At 36.6% G+C, this 10,916-nt stretch overlaps 1 protein-coding gene across 2 annotated transcripts; it reads right to left on the bottom strand.

Moving 5' to 3' along the window:
• On the bottom strand, window positions 1-9,368 carry MRL7 (polyadenylate-binding protein 2-binding protein). Of its 2 annotated transcripts, none has more exons than XM_088953950.1 (5): window positions 8,399-9,368; window positions 3,780-3,864; window positions 3,538-3,649; window positions 3,306-3,420; window positions 1-499 (listed from the first exon to the last, which is right to left on the bottom strand). In XM_088953950.1, the coding sequence occupies exons 1-4, from the start codon at window positions 9,184-9,186 to the stop codon at window positions 3,317-3,319; spliced, it is 1,089 nt and encodes a 362-aa protein (XP_088810076.1). In that variant the 5' UTR covers window positions 9,187-9,368; the 3' UTR covers window positions 1-499; window positions 3,306-3,316. The 2 variants fall into 2 exon arrangements, with proteins under 2 accessions (XP_088810076.1, XP_088810077.1); XM_088953951.1 differs by having other exon boundaries at window positions 1-492.
• Between the last annotated feature and the right edge of the window lie 1,548 nt (window positions 9,369-10,916).

Here is a 10,916-nt window from a genome sequence, read left to right as displayed (position 1 = left end):
TTGGCTGCAATGGTAGAAAACAATCTAAAAACCAATTGTTTAACAAGAAACGTTACTCTTGATAGAGTGCACTCACTCACTGACAACAAAATTTGTCATTTGTGTAACCAACCGAAAATAGTTGGATTAAGTTGAGTTGCGTATTGACACCTAAATGATACTAAATTACACAATAACATGTCTTCAATAGAGCCATACACGAGGTTTTCAGGCTGGATGTTTATTCTTCTTGAAGGAAATCCAGTTGCTCCATGGAGGTTTGGAAAAAATTAATGCATAGAAAGCCTCCCATTCTACCAATTTCTACTAGTCATTGTCACATGGTACATGTTGCACGTGAAAAGAATGGTGGCACGGTCATATAACTAGTGTATTTTCCTCCTGATTGTTTCTATTCTTCATGGATTTCCTGTAGAGTGGGCTGCAGAGCAGTCTCCCCCATATGAGCAATGGCTCTCGAATACCATGCTTTCTTGATATATTTGCTTTGACCTGCATTCTAATGGTATAACAAAAAGATAATGAAAGAGGTGATCCTTAATCAGCAACAACAATCATGGACATACATAAGATTTTACTAAAAATCAGCATAATATTTTACATGTAGAAATGTAAAATCAGCCTATTTTACAATTTACATTACCTTCTCTCAAAAAACAAGTGACTTATTAGATGATCCAATGCATAAGGGCCAGGTCCTAGTCCACCCAAGTTGAGAGCACAAAGATATGGCGCATACGAAAACTAACACGAGGTAATCCAATGCAGGTGCAGAACCTGGTATCCCCTAGTTGTGATTCATATGCAGGTCAAATGCCTAGTGGTGAAACCAGACATAACATCTTTATCACTTGTGATACTGCCATCTGTATATGGTGCAACCTTTTTTTATCAGACAAACACAATTGGATACTGTGCCAGTACTTGGCACTCAGCACAGCAACTGTAACAATGTTGACAATGCTCCAAACCTAAGTGTGGAGAATTGACAGACACACTTAAGGGACCATTTGATAACAGCTGAAATAGCTAAACTGAATGAGTATTGCTTTCTCTCTGTGGATAAATATAATGCAATATTTTCCTTGGCTTCACATCCAGACCACAACCATGAGAAAAAAATCTAATCCATTTATTTTCCTCGCTCTTCTTGTGTGTCAGTCAACTAGTAATAATATAATAAAAGGTAAATTAAGATATTATCATTTATCACCCTGTACAAAAGATTTCTATTCACCCCTTGTTTAGCTAAAGTATTCACCATCCCATTAGCAGATCTTCTCACCTATTGTATGCTCAAATTCATCCTTCTAGTTAGTCATTTAAACTTTTCATCTCATCCCTAAAACAACAAATTATAGATTTTGGTTGCTTCAACCACTCCACCACCAGTTTTGAATTCTCTTCAATCACTGCATTTAGCATATTCAATTCACTTGCAATTCTAATTCCTTGTAGTACAGCAAGCAATTCAGCTCTAGCCGAGTCATCCATTCCCATTGGACCTGAGAACAAAGCAATAGCATGTCCTCCCATATTTCTCAAAGCCCCTCCTATTACTGAGGGGCCCGTGTCACCTTGGCTGCTTCCGTCAATGTTTAGTTTTACAAATCCTTTAGGAGGAGGCTGCGAAACCATATGCACCTTTTCCTTCTTAGAGGAGCTCTTAGTCACCACTTCCCAGTTTCTCCATATATCATCAAAGGAGAACTGCAAGAACAAGTCCAAAGTTCTAATCCAATGAATCACCCCAGCCATCAAACAATCTCTCATCACTTCTTTGCTTCTCTCCTTTTCTGTAAATATTCTTATATTCCTCTCTTTCCAGATAGTCCATATCAAAGCAGCCCTCACACCTCCACATGATTCTCCCCCTTTTCTTAGGCTAAGCAAAAGTAGAAAGATATGAAAAAGTGGAGGTAGAAGGGGATTCTTAGGGTGTGACTGGATCAGGCAGGGTGTCCCAGTCCTGAACTGATTATTAATCAGGAGATTCAGGACAAAATCATACACCCAGAACTGTCCCGATTAATAATTGAGATAATCAGGTCTAACCTGATAGATCTGATTATACCGACAGCTATAATTATTTATATAAATAAAGTTAAAACTTGATTTTTAAAAATATAACCTTAATAAAAATGATAGTAAAATAGTAAATTATTTATATGTTAAAAAATCAAGTGTTTTTAACTAAAAATATCTAATATATTACCTATCAAATTTACCATTATGTCAAAAATCACAAGAAAAAGTAGGGAACCTTTATATATTATTCAGCTCGGGTCTCATTGTCTGAATCGATTCAGAATGAGCAAGAACCAGAACCAACCCAAATGTTAATCAGGACAAAATCACAGGACCAGAACAACAATAGCTGGTTAGGTTTGGTACTGCTTTTCATTATTTATATGTTAAAAAATCAAGTGTTTTTAACTAAAATTATCTAATATATTACCTATCAAATTTACCATTTATGTCAAAAATTACAAGAAAAAGTAAGGAACCTTTATATATTATTCAGCTTGGGTCTCATTGTCTGAATCGATTCAGAATGAGCAAGAACCAGAACCAACCCAAATGTTAATCAGGACAAAATCACAGGACCAGAACAACAATAGCTGGTTAGGTTTGGTACGGTACCAACCTATTGTGAAGAGCTTTAGCAGCTTCTAGAGGCGACTGCTTTTCTTGTATGGGGTACTCATCCATACCCCCCCCCCCCCCAATAACACCTATTGCCAAGAACTTTAGCAGCTTCTATTGTCAAGAAATGGATGAGTCCCCCATAACACCTTGTTAAGTTAAGTTCTGCCATGGCTGAGGTGACTGCTTTTCTTCTGGTTGAGTTTTGAGAAGACTTGATCCATATTGATGATAAAGGCACCAAAAACTTGCTAACTTGTGGAGTGAAATAAGAATGCTGCTCTCTCAATCTCAGACCAAGATTAGATGGACAGTGGAGACAAAAACACACACGTGCATACACACAAATAAAAAAAGAATAACGCATATGAATGGGGAAATAAAAGAGAGGGCAAATTGGCATATCTCAATCTTAATGCAGGATTAGATGGATTCTCTCACCCAGCTGTGTAGATCTAACCTTCTACATATTTCTAAAATGTTCACCAAGCAGAAATAGCCTCTTATGGTACCATAGCGCAAATATCATAACACTTAGAACATGAACCCACCACCACCACCAAAGAAAATAATAAAAACTCATTCAGACTGTGAGTCAAACATCTGATTTGGAACATACTAGTAACTATTAAGTATTACACAAATTGCAGATTGCATACCTGGATTAGAACTAAAATGGTGGAGCTAAAGCTGCATCATCAATCCATGAAGGTTTCTTTGCATTGTAGTAGAAATGAGCAATCATTTGAACCAATTCATCAGATGTTCGGATGTCTGCAGATCCAAAATTCATGTTGTTGGACAGAGAATGGAACTTCAACCGACTAATCATAGTAAGAATTGGAGAAAGAAGTTTTTCATTACTCCAAAAGAGAAAACTCACAAACCAACCTTTCTCTCTGTATAAGATCCTGTTTCCTCGAAGGAATAAGAGCTGTGGACATTCTCTAACTTTGAGGGCATAAGCTAAGTCTCTCTCAATGTTGATATCAATTTTGACAGCCTGTCTTTAAAAAAATCAAGGTCACATTGCTTATAAAAGTAAAATTAAAAAATAGATTCTTATATCCATAGATGGAAACAATGAAAAGGAGATGAAGTGCAGGTAAATGGATATAAAAATTTTGGAATACCCGGGGAGGCAATCGATCTTTTGCTTTCCAGTAGATCTTGATTGCTTTCTCCAACTCCTTCAAGAATTTCCAGTTATCAGTTGCCCTGTGTATACAAAAGTCAAGCATCGGATGCTTTTAATAACAATAGTATTATGAAAATAAGCACGTCTTCCTCCCACATAAGCCAACATGTACTAACATTTGACAAAGAGAAACTGGTTCATATTATACTATGTCAAGATAGGTGTGGTTTCCTTGTGCTGCACTTGCCTTATATTTTTCAAAATCTTACAATTTATGGTATGATTTAAACCATGAATTCCAAGGACAATTTGATTCATAAATATCACAATTTATCCAATCCATACATTTCAAACAACTTCAACTAGAATCTAGTTCTCCACTTTGTCATTTTTTCTTTAATTTTTTTATCAATAATAGAACTTTTATTAACTTTTTTCTTTAATTTCTCTCAATAGACTTTTGGTTTTAAAGCACTTACTAGAATAAAACTTATTTAGGCCATTTAAAACCAAACAGTCCCTTTTGAGTTTATTTTCTATCATATGTAGGATAAAGAACCATTACATTTAGGTTAATAGACTTTCAAGTCAAACAGGTTCTATCATCTTATGCTTCTAGTATACAAATCATGGACTTTCTTGTACTGAATATTTATGATGGATACAGATTAAAAATAGGGTATGTTTTCAATATATATTTAATTTTTAGTATATATAACTTAAATGTTATGAAATTCTATAAAAACAGAATAGGACGTATAGCCAGGATTCATGGTTTGATTCAATTCAATCTGCTTCATAATTGACAATATGATTATGGCTTTTAAATCATTCACAGGATTTGTGCATATTCTATATGCAAGATGTTGTGTCAAGTTTTGTACCAAGGTTCAAAGTATTGGAAATGTAAAATGTCTCAGAAATGCAGTTTAAAATAATGTATCAGGATATGCTTTGGATATACATAGATATGAACCAAAAATTAAGATACGCATGGATGTGTTAGGAAACTCTAATAAGTCCTAAAAAAATATATTAATAACAATAAATGCAAGTTTCATATGACTATAAATAAGTTATTTAAACATAAAAAATACTTTAATGACTTATTGAGAAGCAATTGGTAACTGTTCAAAAATGATGGAAGAACTAAAATGTGTAAATATATACCTTAATTTTCAGAAAATCAATATAATTTATTTTAATATTTATTAATATATTTAATAATCAATTTTAGCATTTACTGAGAGACTTCCTTTAAGAACAGGAAGTTTTACTTAAGAATAAAAATGCATATATTTATAACAAGTAAATAAAGTAGGGTGTAGTGGTGGACTTCTCATTACAAATTAATGACAAGGGTTCAAACCTTCCTATTACCTATTTCTAACTTTTTATACCCAAAATTGTATCAAATTCGAATTATGGCACTAGAATGGCTTGCCAAATTTGAACTTGAAAACTTGCCTTAAATGTACTAGTGATTAATGCAAGAGGGAGAGGGAGCAATAAATGAAAAAGATTAATAAGAGAGAAAGAGGGAGTAATTAATGATAAAGATTATGAAATTTGAATTTGAATAGCCTGGCTTAGGGGCTTTTAATATGTAATATGAAAAAGATTAGGTAACGATCAAAAAGAATATGAAAAAGATTAGGAAATTTAAATTTGAAAAGTGTTAATGTGTCAGCCAATACCCTAAACGTATTGGCTCATATTGGATCTGTATCAGCCAATACAGGCACAAAACAGGCCAAGACAAGCCCATGTTGGTCTAATACAGCCAAAAAGGAACAGTACATAGGAATTTCATGTGTTCCTTGTACCGGACTTTCATAGAAATGATACATATCGGCTGATATGTTGCGAAATTTTGAACCTTGTTTTATGCATTAAAAGAAGATTTTTGGAAGTCAATAGAGTGAAATCAAAATTTTGAGAAAAGTAAACTGATTTCATTAATAAAATAGGGGGTACACAAGAGGGTGCACAAAGAAAACTAAAAATAGGGATCAAACCCCTGAGAATTACATAGGAGGGATCTCATCACAATACAGAACTTCTAAAAGAGGACCTAATTTTGCTAGCCCATCTGCAAGAGCATTGAGTTCCCTTGGAATCCAGTACAGGTTTAAATTTGAAGATGCCGATAGATCCCTTGCCTCTGTCAGAAAATGACTGAGTCTCCACGGCCCAGCCTCCTGTCTTTCTAACCACTTTATAGTGTTTGCTGAGTCTCCCTCTATGGATAGATTCTGAACACCTAGTCTGTTGATTAATCAGATTCCTGTGATTGTGAGTGCAGCCATCACTTCTGCCTTGGTAGAGTCAGCTATGCCGATCAGCCCGCTGTACACCCAGCAAATGTTCCCATTTTCATCCCTTAATGCTCCTCCAATATCGGCAGCTCTGGGGTTTCCTGAAGCACTGCCATCAAAACTTAAGTCCAAGTTTCTTCCCTCCTGAGGAATGGACCCCTGTGGATGTGGGGGGGAGGAGAAGAGGAAAGCACCAACATCCCTGTTAAGGTCATTTATAGAGACTCCTTTAAACTTGTCTGAGCAGGAAGCCCACTGATAACATAGGTAGGTGATGTGGGAGATCAGGTCAGTCTTGGATTTAGCGTTATTCTCAAACAGTTGGCTATTCCTTTCTTCCCAAACTCCCCAAAGTACAGCATGCAGTACTATTTGCCAATACACCTTACCTCTCTTACTCAAACCTTTGCCTTGCCACTGATGGAGTAAGTCCTGGAGGTGATTTGGAGCAACCCAGCTGTACCCAGCTAGCTGTAGAAAATGGTTTCAAATGTCCCTGGTTTCCTGACAGTTTAAGAAAAGATGATCAGTTGGTTCCCCTTCTCTCAGGCAAAGGATGCAGACATGAAGGGAGAGAAAAAGTCTGCCATAATTCTTCTTTTGCAACAGCTCACTAGTGTTTATCCTATGCAGGCAGGCCTCCCATACAAAGAAACACACTCTGGAGGGGATGTAGTTGCATCATATCTTCTTGGAAGGGAAGTTACAGTCCTGCTCTTCTGCAACCAGAGCCTTAAAAAAAGATTTGGAAGAGAACTCGCCTACAGGGTGGGGTTTCCAGAAACGGGAATCTAGGGATTTGAGGGAGATGTAAGCTTCTCTAAGGTTGAGGAGGAGTTCAGTTAACTCACTAATCTCCGAATCCCTTAAAGGTCTCCTAAGGCTCAAGTTTATGTTGTTCTCACTAATAGAGTGAAATCATATTGATAATAGAATTCCTTTCTCTTTCAAAGAAGTTGAATCATATTAAGTTAAAGCTAAATTTTGGAAACCAACAAGCTGGATTTGGTATAAGTTGAGATTAACCTGAGAGGAATGATTTGGATTCTCTGCCAACAGGGGCATGGCAGTGCAGATTACCTGATTAACACCCCCCCCCCCATTAACACCCCTACAACAAATATTAGATATCAAAGTCCAAGGACCAATATACCATTGGTGCTTTAAACGTGCAAGGCACCAAAAAACACAAAGGCCATTTTGTGCCCAAGGCCTGCGCCTTTTTGAAGCAAGGCACAAAATTAAAAAATAAATAAATAATGCAAAAGAAAAGTAAAAATTTCAAAATAAAATAAAAATATTAAAAATAGTATTAATTTAAAAAAAATTCAAACTTTAATTTTGAACTAAATGTTTTTTAAAAAACTATTAGCTCAAATTTAAATACATAACCACAGTATATAAAACACATTCAAAGTGAAAAATACAAAAATAAAATAAAAAAATAGCATACTAAACACATTCGAGCATGTCAAACTTTTAATTTTTTTATTTCTTTCTCAATTGCATCATTTCAAATAGTTAATGTGATGTTACATCTTTCTTCTTTCATTCCTAATTCTACAAGCTGCCTTTGTACCAAGCCCAAACAAGTCCATGTTAGGGTCTCGAGAACCCCCTATTTGCTAATGTTGTTCATTCATTAATCCTAATGAAAGATATCTTTAAAAGATCATCAAAATTATAAAATCATTCTTTTAAGGTTTAAGACCCTAACATGGACTTGTTTGGACTTGCCTGAAGGGGCTTGCACAGGGTCTGGGGGCAGAGCCCCCGGTCCAATCACCATGCTTAAAAAACACCAAAAAGCGCAAAAATAAAAAGGGCACACGCTTGGACTTGCCTCACTGACACCATTTAATAACAACCTCCCAACTCTGTCTTATTCTTCACTGTACAGTCTCCCCTTTCCCTCCCTCCCACTCTTGTGAATTCTAACAGTCATATAGACAACAATTTTCTTATGTGCCAACTGCCAAAAAGAACAATCATATAAACAGTTCTCAAGCAGAAGAAGAATAAAGAAGAAAATAGCATTCAAGAATCAAGACATGCCAGTGACACATACATAAACATGATCTCTCACTTGGGAACAGTCTATGCAAGACATGTCAGTAACTTGTGATAATAACAAAGCAAGGATGATTACAGAGTTTCAGTCAAGTTCTGTTTCAGTCAGTGCACTTTGGACTGTAGTTAGTTCATATAGGGATAAAAATACCAGATACGAAGCTGTAAATCACTTAAAGTTACACATAAAGCGCATTTTCACAATAACTACAATGAAGGAACCTACCTGTTGTATCTTTCAAAGACGAGAACCATCAAAGGACTAGGATGGAACGCAAAGCTCTCCCATTCCAAGCAATTAATCTCTTTGACCCAGTTATCATCAATCTCCCCTTCCCAATCAATCTCAACACCGTCCTCCCCAACCACATTCCTGATAGGATGCTTCTCGAAGTACTCCGACGCTCTAATCCCCCACCCCACATCCGCATCCAACGGCCAATTCGGGTCATCTTCCTCAACCACCACCTCCTTCTTTCTCGGATCACCATCGCGGTCATCTTCATCATCGTTATCATCAACTTCATCATCGACTCTGTCTTTCAGAACCTGCTCTTTGTCCTCCAACACCTCCGCATTCTGCTGTCGAATTGAGTCAAACGTCCGTTCCAGCGAGTTGCGAATGAAATCTTCCACAGCATCCGCTTCTCTCCTTCGGCCTCGTCTCGGTTTCCGCGGGATAGTCGTCGGAAAAACTTCGCCGGAATTTTCAACTTCTTTCGAAACTTCTCTTTTCGGACGACGACCTTTCGTTTTAGGCTTGGAAGCAGGGTCACGGTTTGAGTTAAGGTTTCGGGCTGGCTCAGAAGTTGCTGAAATCGTGAAGGGAGAGAGAGATTTTTTGATAAAATTGGGGTTTCGAGGAGAAGAGGGGAAGAGTAAGCGATTCCAGCTAAGACCAGGATCGACGTTAGGGTCTGGTGGGGAGAAGAAGAAGGAATGAGATATAGGCCTAGGGTTTAAGGCACCGAGGGGAGTGAAGAAGGGTTTTGGGCTGAACGTTTGAAGGTTCATCTCTCTCTCGCTTTCCCGGGAAAGTAATCTGGATTAAAATTTGATGTTCTCTACACGAAAATATCCGGAGGATGTTTTTGTTGCCACGTATTATATTTTGGTCAATCACAAAAACCACGTCAGCTTGATTTGTGGATCCACGTCAGTCCGTTTACGGTGCAATTTTAATTTGTATTAACTCCATTCTTGCGGTGTTTGGAACGGTCGCCTTTATTGAATAAACGCTGCCACATAAGTGAGCATTTCCCTTTTTATGTAGTTCTGTATACATACATTATTGCAAAAGCAAGCATTGATTTATATATGTGCATATTGGTGGGGAAGTTTCATTTTAGTGTTTCCTTCAATGGGCATGCATTTATTCACTATTTTGTTGACAATGGTGTCTAAGGCGCTTAAATGTCAACAAACGGGTTTATTATTATTTTTCTCGATTTTGTAAACAAATTAAGTACAAACATTTAGTGAATAAAAGCTTATGGTTCCAAACATATATTTTGTCATAGGGTTAGTTGTTGGGGCCGTGTGGCACTCGAATGCATCAAATAAACTTAAGAGATAAAGCAATAACACAAAAAAGTGCAACAAGATGGTATACAAATTAATCAAAAGGCATTTTGTATTCCATTAAATGTTGGCAAATACAAATACACAAGTTTGTGTTGAAGGGACATCGTGCTTAACTTTTACAAGATACTGGCATCACTCAACTATCTACTTTCCCTTAAAGAGTAAATTAAACTTTTGGGGGAATGACAAAAAGATACATCAAAATACTGAAAAATCATAATAGTAATTACAATAGTGATTAACATTTTTCCTGTACAAAATACATGAGCATGGTGATGACTCTTGAAAGTGCGGTGAAGTGAGCACTTGTGACAATTTGATAGGTCAAATAGAAAATCCCCCCCTGAAATTTTCTAACAATCATAAAATCCTCCCTTTTAGTTTCATTTTAATACAAAACATCCCTTAAACATTTAAACAAACTCAACAAAAACCACCCTTTTGTTATTGATTAAGAAGGAAAAAGGTATAAAATTTTACGAATAAGAGGAAGAAGAGGCAATAAATATCAGCAACCATAGACCATTGAACAAGGAAAAAAAAGCAGGAAATTAAAGAAAACTGATGCAATATATGTCAATACTAAATTGATGGAATCGAACCTCATCCAATCATTGTCTTCAAAAGAAAAACTGTAATCAATAAACCAAAGCCTGAAGTAGATGGCGATCTCCAGACACAGAAGCAACACCAAGCCAATAAAGATTGGACCTGTCACATACACAACCATTGGTTCTTTGTCTATTTGTCTCTGCTGTCTCTCGTTTGCTTGCTCACTCGTAAATTCAAAAAGAATAGCAAGGGAATGGGAAACTACGGAATACAAACTAATGGCACAATTAAAGAGACAGAGAGAGGAGCAGGAGCTTCTACTAAGGAAGTAAATTTGAAAATTACATGTAAATTGTAATGAGCAGACCCTGAATTGGGAAAGAATTTTTGCCCAATCGATACTCAATATGTTGTTTAAAGGAGCACCTTTCTTACTCTCAAGAAGAAGGGCAAATGGTAAGGGGCATTTTTTTCAACTTATCATCCAAAATGCAATGCCAGTCTAGCTTTTCAAAACATCCCAACATAAAGTCTATGAGAACAGAGAGCAGATGATATAAAGTGGGGGTAGGCAATGGCCCACCCAGGGATTTTAGAGAGGCCTTGTT

The sequence above is a fragment of the Nelumbo lutea genome, chromosome 7 (genome assembly GCF_056320005.1).
Source record: "Nelumbo lutea isolate HS-2025 chromosome 7, American lotus-T2T, whole genome shotgun sequence".
NCBI lineage: Eukaryota > Viridiplantae > Streptophyta > Magnoliopsida > Proteales > Nelumbonaceae > Nelumbo > Nelumbo lutea.
This window is presented reverse-complemented; position numbering and strand designations above follow the sequence as displayed.